The sequence below is a fragment of the Oryctolagus cuniculus genome, chromosome 5 (assembly GCF_964237555.1).
Source record: "Oryctolagus cuniculus chromosome 5, mOryCun1.1, whole genome shotgun sequence".
NCBI lineage: Eukaryota > Metazoa > Chordata > Mammalia > Lagomorpha > Leporidae > Oryctolagus > Oryctolagus cuniculus.
Window position 1 is genome coordinate 25,061,339 of NC_091436.1, and position 22,462 is coordinate 25,083,800.

The window sequence follows — 22,462 nt, forward strand, 5'->3', positions numbered from 1 at the left end:
CTCTGTGTACCTCTGCCTTTCAAATAAAAATAAAAAAATCTTTGAAAAAAACTTAATTTTTCAAAAAAAAAAAGGAAAAGAAAGCATCAGTAAATATATTACCAGTTAAAATGAAACCTAAAAACTAGCATTCTTTCTTCTACAATACCAGCAAAAATGTTATGAACAAATACACTAATGGCTGGAAAGTATAAACTCAACGAATCGTATTTTATTAAAATAGTTTATTGCCATAAGATATCCACTGTACTCGAAATCAATACAAAGTAAGTTATTAAGATTATTTACATAAAAATGAATAAGTAATTAAGAGCTGTGAAGAAACAGCACCAACACAATTTTAGCTTCTAAATCAAAATGTAACTTTCAAAGGCTTTTGAACAATGCCTTAGAAAACAGCAAAGAAATAGCAAGGAAAATATAGCAAAAAAAAAAAATACCCAATAATAATGGTTAAAATTCACTGATTTCCATAAGAAAAGTCTTTCACTAAGGTATAATTGAGACAAATAATTTATTTCTTTGAAGGGTAACTAGATAAAAGTCTGATTTACTCCAGGTTACTGCAGTCCAGGGAACCGTTTGATTAGTTAAGTAGCACATTTCTGAAGCTTCACACATCCAAGACCTATTTCTCAAACAGATTTTTTTCTTCAGTAGTAATGTCAAAGCACACTGCATTTTGTATTATGTGTGTGTGCAAGTATATCTATATCTGTACGTATATATATATATATATAAAAGTATCTACATCAGATTATAGTCAGTTTAGAATACCCACAGTGTAACAAACTATTAACAATTTTCATATTTGTACTCTGTGTGCACTCACATATGCACACAAAAACTGGTTTGTTGATGAATTTAAAAAAATATATTAAGATGCCAAATGAATGTATTTTCTTATGAAATGAAGTCTTTGATTAATAATATACTTTTATTAGTTATTTTGGTAACAAACTGTCATTCTCAGTATAGTTGATTTATTCAGTGTATACTTAAATGAATCCCATCATAGTTTTTCTTGAAGGAAAAATCATTTCTCCAGTTGTTGAGGGGTACTAAAGGCTTCGTACACATTAGCAGCAAAATCTTTCACTTGCTCCATCATCAACAGATCCTAGTAAAGGTAACCATATAACATTACAGTTTGTAAGAGGCATAGATAACTTGAATTCAATTCTGCAATCAAGTAATGAATTTGGATTTAGGTTTTGTAGTAGACAAAACCCAAGAGAAAATCATTTACGAAATACTGTTTCTTGTAGTAAACTATAGGGGATACTTATTATTTAGGTTCTTTTATGTAGGGTTATGGTATTACTAGTATTCAAATGTAACTTTTAGAAAAAAAACCTCAGTCTTCAAATAGTTTTTGTTTATGAGAAGTACTAGTCAAGGTCTACTGAATAAATACTTACCACTTTAAAGGTGTAGGATTGAGGGTACTATTGCTGGAAGTTGATCTAACATGGTTGAGGCATAATATTTCTTAGATCTACATATCACATATGATGTGTATATGTACTATGTACATATTATACACACACACACACAACAAATCACAAATAAACATAAATACTTCACAGAAATAGTTTGTGACCACCAAGGGATTTGTAAATGCTAAGATAAGGAAAAGGAATTATTATCCTTTATTTTCATTAGCCTCTAAAATTGAGCATTTTCTTCAAGTATGAATGTAGAAACAAACTGATACTACTAGCAGGATGTGTGACTTGTCTTCAGTAGAAATTACAGACATTTCCAGTTGTAGAAGTTATTAGAATTATCATTGCATATTATTTAATGCTTGACTAAAGAAGCAATATTGCTGCATCACCAATTTAACTTTAAAAGGTATTTTGAAAACTGTCTATAGATGAAGGCCTTAAAAATCTTATGAGTTTTACTATCTGCACTTACAGACATTATTCTTAAAAGGGTTACACATGCTTCATTTGATTGTGAAGGGGTCCATGACAGAAAAGGTTAGAGCCTTTGAGTGTCAGAAGCATGGGCCTGTGAGTCCTCTGTTATTGGAAAACCCAAGTGAGCCTTTGGCATGTCCTGATCTTATCTCATTGTTAATTCTCTCATTAGGGAATCTGGTATATTCAGTTTGAAGTATTCAGTCTGGGTCAATATTTCTCAAGCCAACGCTTACAGATACGCTTGTAGGGGCCCAAAAATTTGAGGGTATATTTTGCATTTTGATTTCTCTGAAAATCTGAAAGAAAACTCAAACACATTCTGTGTAATTTTGAAGATAAACACAGTACCTAATAATGTCCCTTATTTTAGGACATTTGTATTTATGTTTCTGTTCTTGATGGCTCTTAGTGGCATAACTTCAACTGTGTATTATGCTAACAAGACAAGAACAGAGGTAGAAAAATCTTTCATATGAAGGCCAAACTATGTAAATTCAGAATTATACTAGATTGAAGTACCCAGCAAGTCTGGTATTGAAGCAGGTTGAATACCCAACAATGTGAGCAGTAGTAGACAGGTCTACATTCACTTTGGAACAATGAATTCATAGCCATTAGCCATACTGCAGTAAAGAATTATTTTTTAGTTTATATTATATTTAATGATAAATATTTCTGGTTTTTGAGTTAAGAAAAAGTTGTAATCTCAATGAGTTTATAGTTTTTTAATTTATGCATTAATATAAACACCAGCAGACGATGATATTTTTTCCCCATAGTAGAGGTGTATGGATAAGTTTGAGATACACTACCACAGTACAAAAGCAAACATAGACAATTCATAAACCAACTGCATAGATGTCATACAATAAAATTCACTCAGACAGATAGCTGGCCCAATTTGGCTCATAGTCCACAGTTTGCCAATCCCAGCTTTAAAATAAGGAATTTAAATCTATTCAATTACTGTTTACTGATGAAATTTAAAGGATGTTGTCAGTAGATGAAGAAAAATTATGTATCACAGGGTTTGTTCAGACTACAAAAATTTTTTCCTTATGTTATCTGGAAACAACTTAAAAAGAATATTAAAAAATTGCTTCCTCTAGGCAGGCATTGTGCTACAGTAGGTTAATCCTCACCTGCAGCGCCAGCATCCCATATGGGCGCCAGTTCTAGTCCTGGCTGCTCCTTCTCCAATTCAGCTGTCTGCTAGGGCCTGGGAAAGCAGTGGAAGATGGACCAAGTGCTTGGACCCCTGCACCCATGTGGGAGACTCAGAAGAGGCTCCTGGCTCCTGACTTTGGATTGGCACAGCTCTGGCTATTGTGGCCATTTGGGGAGTGAACCAGTGCAGGGAAGACTTTTCTCTCTGTCTGTTCCTCTCATTGTCTATAACTCTACTTCTCAAATAAATAAATAAAATATTTAAAAAATATTTCTGCTTTCTCAGTTGTTTTCTGATTCTGCCATCTACTTTTCCAAGCTATACCATCATGCTAGTATTTGATACCACAGGGGTGAACAAATTACGGCCTGCCAGCCAATTCCTCCACTGCCTGTTTCTGTTGATTGAAACAGCCACACTCATTTGTTTATATATTGTCTATGATAGCTTTCATGCTGCAGGGCATAGTTGAATTATTTTCACACAAAAATGCATAGTGTACAAGTCCTGAAATATTTACCATCTGGACCTTTACAGAATTTGCCAACTCATGTTTGAAAGCATTTCCACGACAGGATCTCCTATATACCTTAGAGGTTGAAGTAGCAGCAGTTATATAAAGGATTAAATTTAAGTTAATTAAAGTATTCTAATCAAGGCAAAAGTATCACAGATTAATGGAAGTAATGGAGCATATGGTAGTTTATTAAGAAGACAACTTGATATTTTAATTCATATAAATTATAGTTTAAAAAATGGAGGGAAGCCTTATCAATTAATGGTCTAGCATATAAATTTAATCTACAGTCACACTAAAAAATTTTACTGAATATTAATACCAATGATGTTTTTACTAGATTGAAACTTCATTGTCAATTATATAGAGTTTAACTACAATGTTATATGTAAAATTACATAATCATTAAGGCTGATGTTGTTTCACACTTGGTTGTATTTCCCACTTATCTGTCAAAAGGAACAGTCAGAGACATCTACAGAAGTGCAGTTATATATAAAACGAAGGCTGGAAGTTACAATCTTTTTTTTTCTCACACAGGTACATATGTGAAGCTTAAAATTCAGTGAAATAGTATCAGCATTACTATTTCTTCTGCAATGTCAATGCCTATCAGTTAGAGGAGAGAATGATGACAGGCTGAAGAGAACAGTGAGGGAAAATACACGTGTGAAGGACAGGCTATTGCCATTAAAGCAAAAGGAAGAAATACAGCCCTCAGTCTCAGCACTCTTCACATTCCCATAAGTACAGTGTCTATAGAGAAGATATACTCAGCTGTCTGAGACAAAAGACACTAAGAAGATGCAATTTTACACAAAGGTCTCAGCGTCTCTTCTCACTGTACATGACTGCAGCAGTCTGCAACTGAAGCATATTGCAAGTAATTTTTTGACTCAGAGTTTCCAAGTTTGTAAATGGCTCAGAAAAAAAAGACTACATAGGGTTAAAGCTATCCTTTTTCATAATAGTTTTACACAAGACAAATCTAAGAAAGAAGATGGATGTACGTACTAGTGCAGTTTAATGCAAAAGATTAAGGCTAGATAAGTTCAACTAATCACTAAAATACATCCAGCCTAAAATGGAGTCCAACAGGTGCTGGACTATAGTATGTGGAAAGATATTCCCAACCTTATAAATTTGCTATGATACATTGTTTCTCTCGTGGGCATTCTACAAGTTCTAAATTTGTTTTTGTTTTTTTTTTTTCAAACAAGTATCACTGCAGGGAATATAATTTTACATAAGAGAAACATGACCACACCCAGAAGACAATTTGTTTCTAATAATTCCCTCTCCCCACTTTTGTTCTTACCTGAACAAAATGACTACGCGTTTCACTGCAAACTGAATGGATTTGTCCGTTTATTATTGGGATTATCTTAGCTAAAGGCAGGCTGACACTGGAAAGACTGGCAAATAATTACAGCAATAATTACTTTATGAAATTACTTCAAAAGATATAACATTTTAATTATAAAATCAATGCAAAGTGACTGAAGAATATATACAGAAATGTATCAAAAAGAAAAAAAAACATAATTTTATCACCTAGATATAAGACTGTAAATGACCTCATGGATAATTTCTTTCAGTAATTTTTATACATGACTATGCTTTATTGCGTTTTTCTTTTGGCACAAAACTCTAACCACACAAGCATACCATTTTGCATTTTTATTATTATAAGCATTCTTCTGTTTTTAAAAAAGTTCTTCTAATGTTTTTATCTGATTGTTTCTTAATGATTATATAGTAATCTATCCTGTAGCTGTGACAATGAATCTCTGCATGATACAAACACAGCTGGTTCAGGGAGTATGAATTTTTTAAAGTTTATAATACATGTCAAAAATCCTCTGCTTCCCTAGCAGTGTGTGAGAACTCCTGCTCCATGAGGACTTCTTTATTGAGCATTATCTTTTTCTTTAATCTTTGTATGTCTGAAACATGAAAACGGCATGTTGTATGCAGTTCTCTTAATTACTATCAATGTTGAATGTTTTCCCTTATACTCTGGTACAGCATTATCCATCTGGTGGTATAAGCAAGAATCCTGGCATTTACCTTGGCATTTTCTTCTGCTGCTTATACCCTCCAAAATTCTACATATTTGTTTAAAAAAGTGTCTACCTCTCCCCATTGCCAAGTCTAGTCTAAGCTAAGCATTTTCTATTGCTTGAACTACAGCAATGACTTTCTAACTTGTCAGTGCTCAGTAAACATTTGTATAGACTTAGTATTTTTACATTAAATATCTCACTTCATTCAATTCAACCTGGGAGTACACTAGAAATTTCTTTTTAAGTATTATGAAAATGCTGAGGCTATGTTGAGATTTGAAGAAATCCTTGAAAATAGGAAGTGGGGAGATTTTTGTATTCCTGAGGATATCAGGAATTATTCTTTTTCATTGTATCTTGGTGGCTTGTTTCAAAATTTTCCCTGATTTTGTACTTATTTTCTGTTATTAAACAGTCAATGAAATTAGGTATCATAATCATCTTACTCATTTAACTATCTCAGCACTTAGCAAAGGACCTGGTGTGCAGTGGATACTTTTTAAGCCTTAAATCAGATACTAAAAATATGAGGAAATTTCAAAAAATTCATGAAAAACAGAATTAAAAGGTAAGTTTAGGGATCAGCCTGTGGTGCAGAGTTAAGTTGCTTGTGTGATGCAGGCACTCCATATGGGTGCCGGTTCACATCCCAGCTGCTCCACTTCTGATCCAGTTCTCTGCTAATGCATCTGGGAAGGCAGCAGAAGATGGCCCGAGGTTTAGATCCTGCCATCCTTGTGGGAGAACCTGGCTGTTGCGGCCATTTGGGGAGTTAACCAGTGGATGGAAAATCAATCTCTCTCTCTCTAACCCTTTCAAATAAGTAAATATATATTTTAAAAAGGTAAGTTTTATTTTGGTGCAAAATTTTCATATTTTATTCAGTTTTTTCATAATATGCATTTTCCATGAACTTTCTGAAGACACAATGCATATCGTATTGCATGCTATTTTCCTAAACTTTAAGGGATGATTTTATAGTCAGTCAACATTGACTTAGAATGCATTATTTACTGAGTATAATATAAAAACATGCAAAACAGACAACCTTAAAGTATATAAATTCTAATATAAGACCAAAGGTGCCCAGGTTGAGGGGATAAAGATATATTAAACTCTTAGGCATCTTCTGTCATCATGAAACCATGACTTAGTAATAATTAGTTTAAAATTAATTTCAACTGTCCTAACTAAAAATTCCCAAGTCTTATACTAAGGACTGAAAAGGGTTACACTTATATTTAGAACTATAAAGAGATAATTAACCAAATGGGAGTCTACAACATGAATGCCTGGTTATTATAATGATCAAAGTACTGAATGATATAGGCCAATAATAGTTTGCAGTACATTACACAACAGAATAAAATGTAAGTACATTGTAAGCTTTGTATTCTAAAGAGTTAAAAAAAAAACAATTGGAATCAGGTTTATAGAAAGGTAGCTTCCCAATTTAAATATTTCAATACGTAATTAGTGGCAAAGCTTTTGGGAAGAATGCAAGTTTTAATATTGAATTTGGAAGGAGTGTATGCTAATGAAGAAGTTACTGGTTTAACAGAGTTTAATTTGTTGAAAGCGAAGCACATTTATTCTCTAAGATTTTTAAAAAACTAGAACAAAAATAAACATATCTGAAGCAATATTTTAAGAGCATTCATGAATATAACATTTTTAGATGTCATCTTACCTATTCATGGAGTTATCGTGTTGCAGATCCTGTTCAGTAGGTCGAAAGAATTCAGCCATATTGTCTAGAAGTCTACTAAAACCTCGATTTAAACAGGTATTCAAAACTGTACTAAAATCAGGACTATAAAAAAAATAAGAAGTTACTTTTCAGATTCCCAATGGAAAAGGAAACAACTTCAGCAATTATGTTTTCCTTTCAGAGTCATCAACATTTTGACTATTCAAAATCTATTTTTTATAGCTTAAAACAGTACAAAAATATCAAAGAGATGCAGTTTAAAATTAAGCATAGGGGCCAGCACTATGGCGTAGTAGGTTAAGCTTCTGCCTGCAGCACTGGCATCCCATATGGATGCTGGTTTGTGTCCCAGCTGCTCCTCTTCCAATCCAGCTCTCTGCTGATGGCCTGGGAAAGCAGTGGAAAATGGCCCAAGTGCTTGGGCTTCTGTTACCCACTTGGGAGACCTGGAAGAAGCCCCTGGCTCCTGGCTTTGGAGTGGCTCAGCTCCAGCCGTTGCAGCCATTTGGGAAGTGAACCAGCAGATGGAAGATCTCTTTGTCCTTCCCTCTCTCTGTCTGTAACTAACTCTCCAATAAATAAATAAATTTTTAAAAAAATTAAGCATAAGAATGAGTTTATTATTTAGCACAACATAATGAGAATATTCACTTACATCACTAGATTTTAATATTAGGGCTTTAACGGTGTATTTTTTTAAATATCAGCACTGGTATTAGTTCTCTTGAGGAAACTCTTGAAACCCTTCATAGTCACAGATTATTGGTTTTACATACTCTATCAGGACACCCAGTGAGATAGAAATTATTACTATCAGTATAGATGAGAAACTAGTTACTTGAGGGATGAAGAAGCTTGCCCATGTAACTAGTAAATGGGCTCAAATATGATCCTAGACCTCTTTGATCTTAAAGTTCAAGCTCCTTTCCTTATACTGTTAGTACTTCGTAAAAACTCTTACAAAAATAATTATAAAAGTACTATGAAAGTTGGAAAATGTCTATTTATGTTCAGCTTTTGAAATCACAATGTGCACATATCTACCTTTTCTGCCATTTTCTCTCCCTTCAGAAGCTTAGATGCTACAAAATTCACACCTTTAAAATGTATGCTAATAGCTTTTAGTAAATTTATGTAGTTGTACAATTATCACTAAAATCTAATTTTATGAATTTTCTTTTTAAAATATTATTTTATTTTACCTTCCGATCCAGCTCTCTGCCATGGCTTGGGAAAGCAGTAGCAGATGGCCCAAGTCCTTGGGCCCCTGCACCCACATGGGAGACCCAGAAGAAGCTACTGGCTCCTGGCTTCAGATCAGTGCAGCTCTGGCTGTTGCAGCCATCTGGGGAGTGAACCAGTGGATGGAAGACCTCTCTCTCTCTGCCTCTCCTCTCTGTGTAACTCCGACGTTCAAATAAATAAATAAATAAATCTAAAAAAAATTTTTTTTTATTTTACTTGAAAGAGTTACACAGAGAGAGAAGTCCGAGAGGCAGAGAGAGAGAGGTCTTCCATCCGCTGGTTCACTCCCCAGATGGCCGCAATGGCCAGAACTGCACTGATCTGAAGCCAGAGACCAGTAGCTTCTTCCTGGTCTCCCATGTGGGTGCAGGGGCCCAAGGACTTGGTCATCTTCTACTGCTTTCGCAGGCCATAACAGAGAGCTGGATAGGAAGTGGAGCAGCAGGGACTCAAACTGGTGCCCAAATGGGATGCCGGCACTGCAGGCGGCAGCTTTACCCGCTATGCCACAGCACCAGCAGGAATTTTCATTACCTTTCATGCCCAGTGGTAGCCAATCCCAATCCCATTCATAATCCTACATAACCACTATTCTATTTTCTGTTGCTATAGTTTTCTGGACATTTCATAGAAAGAATCAAACAACATGTGGTCTTTGACGCCTGACTTTTTTTGCTTAGTATAAGACTTTTAAGGTTTATCAATGCTGTAGCATGTATCAAAGGTTTGTTCCTTTTTATTGCTAACTGTTATCCCATTTTATGAATATATTACAATTTATTATTCATTGAGGATGACGGACACCTGGGTTATTTCCTTTTTGGCTAGTATGAATAATACTATTATGAAATCTCTTATTTTTGTGACATGTATTTTCATTTCTCTTGGTAGATACCTAGGAGTGGAATTGCTAGATTATAGCAATTTCATTCTCTTTTAAAGGGATATGATAAAAGTTCAAGGAAAAACAAAATGATTAGGGGATGGAAACTGAGTAAATATAAACTGAAGAAAAAACGTCATTATAGTACCCATCTAATCAGTAAAAATATAATGCAGTAGAGAACAATGTTTGAAGCCCAAATGCTCAAAAATTTTAATTTCTATTCTCATTAAAGTAAATTCATTTTTAGGCCAATGAAAGAAATGAGGGTAGCTTTTTGAAATAAGTCACCTGGCTTCCTATTTCATATACATATAAAATAAAAGCAATGAGAATTCCCATAAACTTACTTGTCCCCACTGTATTTATTGCCTTACATCTGTACCTATCATTAGCCAATGCTCCCTGACTCCTAAAACCAATCCTTCTTACTGTATATTGAATCTCATTCCTTTCTGGATTCAAGACTCTTTGCTAAAATTATCCTGCTTTTCTACATCAATTTCTCCCTCTTCTGTCAATTTCAGTTAACTCACTAAACACCTACTGAATGTTTACTTCATGCAAGACACTATTCTAAGAGCAAAGGATACATAGATGAACTCAAAAGTGAAAAATTATTAATCTCATGGAGTTTAGTCTACTGAAAGGTGTGTTTTAAAATGCTTAAAAACCAAAACCAAAATCTCGAGGCTGGTGCCGTGGCATAGTGGGTTAATCCTCCCCCTGCGGCGCTGACATCCCATATGGGCGCAGGTTCTAGTCCTAGATGCTCCTCTTCCAATCCAGCTCTCTGCTGTGGCCTGGGAAAGCAGTAGAAGATGGCCCAAGTGCTTGGGCCCCTGCACCAGATTGGGAGACCAGGAAGAAGCACCTGACTCCTGGCTTCGGATCAGTGTAACTCCAGCTGTTGTGGCCATTTGGGGAGTGAACCAAAGGAAGGAAGACCTTTTTCTCTGCCTCTCCATCTCACTGTCTGTAACTCTACCTCTCAAATAAATAAAGGAAATCTTAAAAAAAAAAAAAAAGCCAAAATCTTCTGGATCCCATATTCCCCTTCAAATACTATCCAATTTGTTGCTATCTCTCAAAGCAAAAAAATAGTTTCCTATCCTCATTGTCTCTACTTCAACTCTAATTCTTTCGAATCAGGTTATCTCCATTACTCCTCTGAAACTTCTGAGCAAGATCACCATCTTGACCCATCTTATGTCATTTCTCTGTCCTTATCTGACCTTTCAGAAACATTTGACTCAATTAATCAGTTTGCTCCTTGAAATATTTTTTTCAGTTGTCTCCTAGGACACCTCACTCTTCTGGTGTTCTATTTCACTGGCAGCTCCTGTCAGCTTATTTTGCTGGTTCTTTCTTCCTTTCCTAAACTCTTAATTGTGATATGGTCTATGATTCAGTCTTGTTTAAAGCTTCTATTTCTTTCCATCTCTGTAACTCTGAATACCATATACCAGTTGATTATATCCAAATTTATATCTTTATATCTTCTCAAACTCAACAAGGCCGAAATATAAATGGCAATTCTTACTTCCTCAAATGCTCAGCTTCAATACCTAAGAATCATCTCTGCCTCCTCTTTCACAACTCACATCAAATAATTCCACAAATACTGTTAGTTCAACTTTCAAATGTCAAATGATATCTCCTCAGAGAGGACTTTTCTGATTAACCTGAAAAACAGCACCAGTGGTCATTTTCTCACTCTCTGTGTTTCATCAATGCAGTTATTCTCTGCCATTAAAATATAAGTTCCAGGAAGGCTGAGGAGCTAATATCTACCACAAGTCCTAATACGCAATAGATGGCCAATATATAGTTGATGACTAAATTATTCCATGAGATAAATGAATAATTATATGAACAAATTAGTTTTATTGCTGACATACAGAACATACAGAATCCTCAATCCACACCACTTTCTGAGTACAGGACTGAGGTTGTAAAGTTTGGGAATCTTCGGCTGGCGCCGCGGCTCACTAGGCTAATCCTCCGCCTAGCGGCGCCGGCACACCGGGTTCTAGTCCCGGTCGGGGCGCCGGATTCTGTCCCGGTTGCCCTTCTTCCAGGCCAGCCCTCTGCTGTGGCCAGGGAGTGCAGTGGAGGATGGCCCAGGTGCTTGGGCCCTGCACCCCATGGGAGACCAGGAAAAGCACCTGGCTCCTGGCTCCTGCCATCGGATCAGTGCGGTGCGCCGGCCGCAGCGCGCCGGCCGCGGCGGCCATTGGAGGGTGAACCAACGGCAAAGGAAGACCTTTCTCTCTGTCTGTCTCTCTCACTGTCCACTCTGCCTGTCAAAAAAAAAAAAAAGTTTGGGAATCTTTAGCATACACATAATAGTAAAAGCAGAGTAGATCTAACTGTCTGGGGTAGCTGAAGATGAAATAATAACAAACACTCAGGAAACACTAATGGTTAAAGGAAAGGCAGGGATAGGAATTTGGCACAGTGGCTATGATGATGCTTGGGGACACATGCACCCCATACTGGTGTGCCTGGGTTTGAGTCTTGATTCCATTCTGCTAATGCACACCCTGGGAGGCAACAGCTGATGGCTCAAGTAGTTGGGTCCTTGTCACCCATGTGGAAAACCTGCCTGAGTTTCTGGCTCTTCAGCATCTGGGAAATGAGCTAGCAGATAAGAGATGTGTCTGACTCTCTTTATGTGTCTGCCTTTCAAATAAAAAAAATAAAAATGGAAAGAAGGAAGGAAAAATTGCAGATTTCCTTGATGATCACAAAAAATTATTGGAAGAGGATATCATTTCCTCAGAAAATAGTAATACAGAAAATAGGCTTAAATTATCCCACAAGTGTATATAGTATCATCAATTTAAAAGGGACTTTAATGAATAATCTGGTTTTTCTTCCATTTTAAACAACCTGGCTCTCTTTTAGATGACTTTAAAAAGTAATAATATTCAATTTAGGGAAGATGTGAAAGTTTTACTACTCGAAGTTTTTAGGAACATTATAGTCTTTCCTAAAAGGGCAAACAGTTCTTACGATGCAGTGTACATGTTTGGGTCTGTGCCTGGGTTTGCATGTATATGTATACAGTTGAGCACTTGTAGGCATGCGTGTGTAACTGAAAGTTAGCTGAAGCTGGCTAGTGCTGGCTTGCAAAGATAACTCTTCCCAATTCCCCAATTTGGGATTCAAGGACTTCAAACTGGTAGCCTGAGATCTGCTATGGCAATTTAATTTTTTTTTTCCTTGAAGAGTCGGCTGTTACACATTTACCAGTATATACAGGGTACATCAGAATTACCTCTGAAAGCTTTTTTTCAAAATAGACATGCTAACTACCTTCTGGTTCCTCAACCACAATACCAGAATCTGTAGGTTTGGGAAGTAGATGGGCAAATCATGGGTATAATGAAAAAAATTCCTGCTTCCTTCCAGTTTAGGCAGGAAACTCTATTACATGATATCATATTGAGTATGTTTTAGAAAAACTACAAAACAATGTTAAGTTCATTAGAAACATAAACATATTTTGCATGTTACATGCAGTACACATACCTTTCTAACATGTCTCTAGTTTCATTGAGAAGTTTAATAGTGGTCACATCTCTAGGAGAAAGTCCACAGGCCTGTAAAATTAAAATGCCATCCTTCAGCATTTCAACTATCAGAATAGGGATATGATAATCTTATAGACTCAAGAGTTCAGGAAATCTAAAACTCTTTCAAAAATCAAAAAATGTGAAACTCAAAAGGTTTATGTACATAGGCACCGGTGAATAGTATTTAAAATATGAATCAAAGTGAAATCATGCTTTTCAAGATCTTTGTTTATCTGGCCTTTCTTGGATTGAGTTCCAGCATATATAGACAAAAGCAAAAACAAAAAAACAAAAAAAAAAAACAAACCAAGAACAACAGCAAAAAATATGGGCTTTGAGATTGCAAAGGTTTGGGATTAGTTTTTGTTGTTTTACAACTAAGAAATTTTATGAGGCTATGCATTTTGTCATCAGTCTATCAGAGGCTCTGTGTGTTCTTTCAATCTATTTCAGGTTTTAATTCCGTTCAGTAAGACACAGTTGTTCATTCCTCGCTTCACCTGTTCCTTTGAGTCATTTTTGTTTTTAGTTTCACTATTGAAATTTAAAATTTGGGGAGCTGGCGCTGTGGCGCAGTGGGTTAACACCCTGGCCTGAAGCACCGGCATCCCACATGGGCGCCAGTTCTAGTCCCGGATGCTCCACTTCCAATCCAGCTCTCTGCTATGGCCTGGGAAAGCAGTAGAAGATGGCCCAAGTCCTTGGGCCCCTGCACCCACATGGGAGACCAGGAAGAAGCTACTGGTCCCTGGCTTCAGATCAGTGCAGTTCTGGCCGTTGCGGCCATCTGGGGAGTGAACCAGTGGATGGAAGACCTGTTTCTCTCTCTGCCTCTCCTCTCTCTGTGTAATGCTGACTTTCAAATAAATAAATAAATCTTTAAAAAAAAGAAATTTAAAATTTGGATAATTTAAAATTATTTTATAGCCCCAGAAAGCAATTTTTAAATGTTTTTCTTACTACAGCTCTTTGTGATTCTGTTTCGTAAGTTTTCTCCTATAATTTTTTCCCATTAATTCTGTCTTACATGTTGTCCTTGTTTAGTAGTTTAGACTCTACCCTTCAATCACAGGGACCCCTTAAATGTACTACAGGGCTGCCATACTGAGGCATGGCATAGGGACCTCTATGTTCTGAGGCTTCTCCCAATTACAAAGAATGGGTTTAATCCAGTTTACAAACGAAAAGTGATTAATTTTAAAAAATGAGTTCTATAACCTGTAATCTGTGGCATTTTTACTGTTTTTAAACGATAACATATGTAATAACTGCTTAGGACACACACCACTGTGTTGCAATACCACAGTTGATAATTATTAGACAGGCCTTCTTTGTTTCTCAACTAGATGACTAAAATGTCCTCAGTCCATTATCATACTACAACTATTTATTTTATTTTTATTTATTTATTTATTTTGACAGGCAGAGTGGACAGTGAGAGAGAGAGACAGAGAGAAAGGTCTTCCTTTTGCCGTTGGTTCACCCTCCAATGGCCGCCGCGGCCGGCGCACCGCGCTGATCCGATGGCAGGAGCCAGGAGCCAGGTGCTTTTCCTGGTCTCCCATGGGGTGCAGGGCCCAAGCACCTGGGCCATCCTCCACTGCACTCCCTGGCCACAGCAGAGGGCTGGCCTGGAAGAGGGGCAACCGGGACAGAATCCGGCGCCCCAACCGGGACTAGAACCCGGTGTGCCGGCGCCGCTAGGCGGAGGATTAGCCTAGTGAGCCGCGGCGCCGGCCCTACAACTATTTATTTTAAAAACCAAATGTGATTGTGACTAGTCAGGTTAAATTTATCTTTCTTTGTCTACAGAGTTAAATTCACATTTCTTATCTTGGCATATATAGCTCTTGATAATCTTGCAAAACTGGCTCTTGCTCTGTGCTCTCTATACTTCTCTTATACAAATAAGCAGTATTCACTTTGTCTCTTGAGTCCTAACGTATATTCATTTTATATCCCTTGGCACATATTATAACTACTCAAAAAGCATATAAAATTATCAGTGATTCTAACTAGAAATTAGCAACCACTGCAGTTTGTTTTCTAAATTAATGGAGTTTAATTTCAGTTATTACAACATAAATCTTTCTATCACCTTTCAAGAGAGTCAGAAATTTAAATTTAAAGAGATAGTAACAAATTTCAAAAATATAGAATAATTGGTTTGGTTAAAAGGGTATGAATTAAGCACCTGAACTGCTAATGGAGTTTCTTCATCTGGCATCATATAATGGCATAATAAAGATTTGGATTCATCTTTATTAATCCAAGAAGAAGACTTATGCTGCTCAACAAGATTTCTGATTTCTTCTAGTTTTTGCTCCAAGTCCAAAAGAGATAAAGATTGTTTAAGAGAAACACTAGAAATGGAGAAAAGGGAATCAGAATAAATTGAAACTGTACAACACATCCTATAGACACTCTTCTTAATAGGCTACTATCTGAAATCTTTTTTTATCCAGTCAAACCTGAAAATGCTGACCGGACTAGAATGAATTAAGAAATCAGTGATCAGTTAAGGGTCATTATTACAGAGCCAAGAAAAAGCTTGCTGAAGATTTCATAAGAAAATTTCTATTGAAATTGTATATATTACTAGTATAAGTGGAAGGAAAAAGCCTCCAAAGATTTTAAAGGAGGACTTCTATCTCATGATCCAAATATTTCTAATGTTTGGAAATCAATAAGTAAGCAGGGAAATATTAAAACTTTCCCCGTAGTATCAAAAGGTTGATTCTGATGAAGAAATGGGTTTTACAATGCAATACCCCAAGGTGCTATCTGTATTAGACTACAGAGAGAATTTCATAAGCTACTGTTTGTGAAATCTTAGCTTCACTTGAACAATTCGAACTTATCTTATATTCACCATAATCAAGAAGTCAGAAAACGTCTCACCTTCCTAAAATCTTCTGCACAGCTTGTTTAATAACAGTGATCAATTCTGTCAGGCCTAATAAAGGAAAAACGCATTGAAAAGCTATGCCCACATAAAAAACTCCTCAATCACACAAATAAATGAATTAAAATAAATACACAGGTCACAAATAAAAATCTTACCATCTCCAAGAAGGTGTTGAATACTTGATAAATATTGTTGTTGGACATCTGGAGGAGCAAGAACAGTCTGTATAAAACAGAAATAAGGTTAAATTATCAATGGTTTTGTTAGGAAAGAAGTAACATTTTAACCATAATATGACCTGAGGTTTTCAATGTCTAGAATGATAGGACAAAAAAGTATTCTTTGATATATCAGGGAGTCTGGTATCAAAAGATGAAAAGTATTAATGCTAAAAGTTTACAATCACAGGAAATATAAATATATTTCTTTCATAGAAATTATTATCCAAATAAATAATAAACTTTGAACCTCTTGAAAGGAAGGGCAATATCTGCTTTAAATCTATTAAACTTACAGTGCCATTTTTGCCAACTGCTGCATTATCCAGGTAAATATATCCACCAATTATATTTAACTGGACTCGCAAAAGAACAACCAGCATACAAGTACTGTACACAGCCACGATACTTCTTGTGAAACCTTCATAGAAAAAAGAAAACCATTTGGATTTGGTACTGTTATTAAAACACCAATAACTGTGGAAAAATCATAAAGCATCCTTATGGTGATTTTTTATAAGATTACTCTTAAAATTAATTCATTAATTTTGGTTTATTTGAAAGGCAGAGAAACAGAGGAAAAAAGAGGTAGACAAACGGACAGAAAGAGATCTCTAATCCACTGATTCAGTTCTAAATGCCCATAACAGTCAGGATTGGGCCAGGTTGAAGCCAGGAGCTGGGAACCTAATCTAGGTCTTCCATGTGGGTAGCAAGGACCCAAGTACTTGAGTTATCATCTGCTGCCTCTCAGTGTGTGCATTAGAAGGAAGCTAGAATGGAAAGGGCATTCAGGATTTGAACCCAAGCACTCTGATACAGGATGTGGTTATCCCAAGCAGCTTTTGTCTTTTTTATCCTAACAACTTTTCCAAATGCCTGCCCTATATGATGACTTTTAAAAATATATTTGTAACTGTTTCAAGTACAAAAATATACCAATTGAAAACATTTCATGATCTCTGTGAGTAAGATCCCAGCGGAAAGAACTGGCCATCAAAGAAGGAGGTACTTTCCTGTGAAGGGTGGAGGGAACTTCCACTTTGAATATGGCCTTGTCTAAATAAGGTTGGAGTTTGTGAACTCAAGAGGCTTCCACAGCCTTGGCAGTTCATGTCAAGAGCCTTGGGTAATTACTGACATCATAAATGAGAGTGTCAATTGTTAAATCAACAACAGGAGTCACTGTGCACTTACTCCCCATGTAGGATCTCTGTCCTTAATGTGTTGTACTATGCAAATTAATGGTAAAACTAGTATTCAAACAGTATTTTTTATACCTTGTGTGTCTGTGTGGGTGCAAACTGTTGAAATCTTTACTTAGTATATACTAAGTTGAACTTCTGTATATAAAGATAATTAAAAATGAATCTTAATGAAGAATGGGATGAGAGAGGGAGTAGGAGATGGGATGGTTTCTGGGTGGGAGGGTGGTTATTGAGGGGAACCACTATAATCCAAAAGTTGTACTTTCAAAATTTATATTTATTAAATAAAAGTTTAAAAAATAAAAAAGAAAACATTTCATAATCTATCTCCTTACAACTTGTTTGAAGTAGATTAGGTATCTTCTAATTGAAAAAAATAATATATGGGGCCGACGCCGCAGCTCACTAGGCTAATCCTCCGCCTGTGGCGCTGGCACCCCGGGTTCTAGTCCCGGTTGGGGCACCGGATTCTGTCCCGGTTGCTCCTTTTCCGGTCCAGCTCTCTGCTGCGGCCTGGGAAGGCAGTGGAGGATGGCCCAAGTGCTTGGGCCCTGCACCTGCATGGGAGACCAGGAGGAAGCACCTGGCTCCTGGCTTCAGATCAGCACAGTGTGCCAGCTGTAGTGGCCATTTAGGGGGTGAACAAACGGAAGGAAGACCTTTCTTTTTCTCTGTCTCTCTCTCTCACTGTCTAACTCTGCCTGTCAAAAAATATATAATATATTGGGTAAGAGAGTTCAATGTTATTGGCTTAGAAAAGAAAACAAGGAAGGAATGGAAAGCACAGAAGCTTTGGTTGTAGCCTCAGAACTCTGAGCGGTTTTGATAGCCAGGTTAGAGTAAGAGGAGGAGGCTGAATATAGAACTCCAGCATTCAATGGCAGGCAAAAAAGGATGAATTCACAGGACTGGAGGAAAAAAAGTATAGGAAGACAGGAGAAAATCCATGGATAGATTTCCCAGCAGTACAGAACAGAATGTTCAAGACAGGGAGAGAGAAAAGGTATTGGCTGCTGTCTAGGGATCTAGCAGGAGGAAAATGTGTAATGGATTTAGGAACAAAGAATTACTACTAATCCCAGTGAGATCTGTGTGGGTGAGGATAAAGGAGTGGATGCCAAGCTGTAGTGTGTCAAAGAGAGAGTAGGAGTGAAGAAGTAAGGGAATGTAGAAATCTTTGGTTGTAGGAGTGTGAGAAAGTACAATAGCTGAAAGGAAACACAGGGTACTAGAAGTTTAACTTGTTTTCAGGTAGGTAAGGCATATGCATCATTCAGTTGATAGGACTAGTTGAATGTATAGGAAACTAGGAATAGTTGATGATATGAAGTTTTGAGACACAGGCAGATACACAACCCCCAGAAAGCTCTGTTTCAAATTTTTATCACTAACAAAAGTTTACATATAATATCAAAGCAAAGTTACTATTTGTCTTGTAGTAAAAACTTCTTTTAAAGTATTACATTAGAGAAATCAGTGAAAACATTGGCATGTGTAGTCCAGGAAATTTTACCTATCATTATGACAATAGTAAAATCACCACCATAACTATTTACCAAGTATTTTCTATGGCCAGGCATCAATCTACTTGCATTATAAGTATTATTTTATTTAATTCTGATAACACCACTATGAGGAAGTATATTACAGTACAAAAATTTCTGTTTATAATTATCTTAAGGGATTCCGTCACACAGAATATGTTCTTACTTATTATCTTCAAGTCCTCCCATATTTCTACCTTGTTTGAAGGCCTAAAGAGATCAGAAAATAATAATTTAGTATAATAGAAAACTTGATCTATATTTACTTTCTTAAATTAAAAACAATATAGGATAACTGTAGAAAGCAATGACCATAACATACAATAAAAACAAATATAATTCCACTAACCAATGATAACCATTTTCACTGGTGTATATTCTACCAGTCTCTTCCCTCTTTCTGAGTGCTTGCATACATGTTTTAGAAATTCATATAGGCAAAGCATGAAAAATGTTTATTTCTTTCCTTTATTTACCATTTTACAAATAATGAAGTGGGCTTTGTAATCCTTCAAAAGTAAATGAGGTGTTTTTTTCTTGTTAAAAGTGTCGTTATAAACACATGAATTTAAAATACTTGATGTGTCCCAATGCCCCACAGTTATCCTTAGTCATGTTCAAACTGCACAACTTTGATGACTGGAAGGCTACTTAGGTTGGCTCTTGAACCCTTCTGACATTAACCATTAGTTTTTGGTGGCTTCCTCAATTTCTGACACCAAATCTGTTCCGGGTTCATCCTTTTCAATTCTTACTACAGATCTGAAATTACCTCTTTCTCCAAGAATTCTGGTGTGAAACAGTAGTTAAGTATGTTCCCTGCTACTGGATAGGTCATTATTTCTAATCCTTTTTAGTGGATTAAGCCAGTAAATATGTGTATCTGTATTATTTATACTCCTATGTATTTAAAAATATTAAATTATTACTGATACTTGCAGTTAAAAATTTGGATCACAGAGTTTTTTTTTTTTTTTTAAAGATTTTATTTATTTATTTATTTGAGAGGTAGAGTTATACAGTGAGAGGAAGAGACAGAGAGAAAGGTCTTCCTTCCATTGGTTCACTCCCCAAATGGCCGCAAAGGCCGGAGCTGCACCGATCTGAAGCCAGGAGCCAGGAGTTTCTTTCTAGTATCCTATGCAGGGGTAGGAGTGCAAGCATGTGGCCCATGTTCAACTGCTTTCCCAGACCACAGCAGAGAGCTGGATTGGAAAAGAAGCAACAGGGACTAGAACCGGTGCCCATATGGCATGCTGGCACAGCAGGTGTAGGCTTAACCTACTGCGCCACGGCACTGGTCCTGTATCACAGAGTTTTTTTTTTTTTTTTTTTTTTTTTTTTTAATGACAGGCAGAGTCAGACAGTGAGAGAGACAGAGAGAAAGAAAGGTCTTTCATTCGTTCGCCCCCCAAATGGTTGCCATGGCCGGCGTGCCATGCCAATCTGAAGCCAGGAGCCAGGTGCTTCCTCCTGGTCTCCCATGCGGGTGCAGGGCCCAAGCACTTGGGCCATCCTCCACTGCCTTCCCAGGCCACAGCAGAGAGCTGGACCAGAAAAGGAGCAACCGGGACAGAATCCAGTACCCCAACCGGGACTAGAACCCGGGGTGCCGGCGCCACAGGTGGAGGTTTAGCCTAGTGAGCTGCAGCACTGGCTGGATCACATAGTTTTTAACTTAATCTTGTCGATTTTACATCTGTACTTCATTTTGCCCACACTGCAATCAGTGAAACATAATTACTAATTTGCTTCATTCCTCATTCTATGTACAATAGTCTCAAAACAACAGTATCAGTATTAAAAAGTTCAACGTTTTTGGGCCAGTGCTGCGGTGCAGCGGGTTAAAGCCCTGGCCTGAAGCGTCTGCATCACATATGGGTGCCAGTTCTAGTCCTTGCTTCTCCTCTTCCGATTCAGATCTCTGCTATGGCCTGGGATAACAGTAGAAGATGGCCCAAGTTTTTGGGTCCCTGCACCCACATGGGAAACCCAGAAGAAGCTCCTGGCTCCTGGCTTTGGATCAGCACAGCTCCGGCCATTGTGGCCATCTAGGGAGTGAACCAGCGGATGGAAGACCTCTGTCTCTGTCTCGACCTCTCTCTCTAACTCTTTCAAATAAATAAAACAAATCTTAAAAAAAAAAAGTTTAACATTTTGTCTAAGTTTTTATTTGAAAGGAAGACAGAGAGAAGAGATAAGGGAGGAGGGAAGGTAAGTTTGGGGGAGATTGGAGAGAGAAGAGAAAAGAGAGAAGAGACAGAATTGATTCTTCTAGATAAGAGTCGGAGAACTCAAAAGGCTTCCATAGCCTTGGAAACTCATGACCGGAGCATAGGGAGATTACTGATGCCATAAACAGGAGTGTCAATTTGTAAAGTCAACAACAGGAGTCACTGTGCACTTACTCCTCATGTAGGATCTCTGTCCTTAATGTGCTGTACATTGAGATTCAATGCTATAACGAGTACTCAAACAATATTTTTCACTTTGTGTTTCTATGTGGGTGCAAACTGTTGAAATCTTTACTTAATGTATACTAAACTGATCTTCTGTATATATAGAAAATTGAAAATGAATCTTGATATGAACGGAAGGGGAGAGAGAGCGGGAAAGGGGAGGGTTGCAGGTGGGAGGGAAGTCATCGGGGGGAGGGGGAAGCCAATGTAGTCCATAAGCTGTACTTTGGAAATCTATATTCATTAAATAAAAGTTAAAAAAAAAAGAATTGATTCTTCTACCCATTGGTTCTGGGACTGGTCTAGGCTGAAACTGAGAAAGTGGAACTCAGTCTGGGTCTTCGATGTCGGTGGCAGGAACACAGATACTTGAGCCATCATGTGCTGCCTCCCAGAGAGTGTATTAGCAGGATGCTGGAAGCAGGAAGCACTCAAACTCAGGCACTCCAATATGGGACATGAGCATCCTAACTGGCATCTTAACAGGTCAAATGCCTGCCCCTAGACTCTTTAATGTCACTGAAATATGATTAAATATTATATGAGTTTATCTTAATTCTGTGTTTAAGAATTGAAGATTAATGACTTTAAATCTTTGATAATGTTCTCTCTCTTGTAATGGAATGCATTTAAGACTGCCTTTGAAGCCTTACCAGGCTCCAATAAGAATGCTAAGCATTGCAACCAGTGAGATTTTTTTCTTGCTATTAGGAAATCAACAAAGAAGGCTATCAAAACATTTATTTCAATTAGTTATATGAAATTAGTTTAAAGAGAAAATTAACTGGCTTAATAGGCTTATATGAGCCCAGCACTGACTAAAGTCATGAGACTGGAGACCTTATTTAACTACACTTTACAATGGCCCAGACCCTCTTCAAATGGATATGTTCCCCCCAAATTGCAAATAACTTCAAATCAAAGAAATGCAAGAGAAAATAACATTAATATATTTAAAGAGGAAACAGTGAGTAAGGAGAACTGTGAACCATCTCAGACTCTTTAGAATTTAAGAAATTCTCT

General features: G+C 36.9%; 1 protein-coding gene across 2 annotated transcripts in view; it reads right to left on the reverse strand.

Moving 5' to 3' along the window:
* Window positions 1–209: 209 nt before the first annotated feature.
* Window positions 210–22,462, reverse strand: part of PEX3 (peroxisomal biogenesis factor 3) — a 41,999-nt gene continuing 19,746 nt past the window's right edge. For both annotated transcript variants that reach the window (XM_002714856.5, XM_051854260.2), the window contains exons 4-12: window positions 19,147–19,190; window positions 16,525–16,649; window positions 16,166–16,232; window positions 16,004–16,058; window positions 15,297–15,465; window positions 13,059–13,129; window positions 7,373–7,495; window positions 4,935–5,031; window positions 210–1,120 (exon numbers count right to left, since the gene is read on the reverse strand). In XM_002714856.5, coding sequence (XP_002714902.1) covers window positions 1,037–1,120; window positions 4,935–5,031; window positions 7,373–7,495; window positions 13,059–13,129; window positions 15,297–15,465; window positions 16,004–16,058; window positions 16,166–16,232; window positions 16,525–16,649; window positions 19,147–19,190 — 835 coding nt within the window. In that variant the 3' untranslated portion in view covers window positions 210–1,036. The remainder of the gene's footprint in view (window positions 1,121–4,934; window positions 5,032–7,372; window positions 7,496–13,058; window positions 13,130–15,296; window positions 15,466–16,003; window positions 16,059–16,165; window positions 16,233–16,524; window positions 16,650–19,146; window positions 19,191–22,462) is intronic.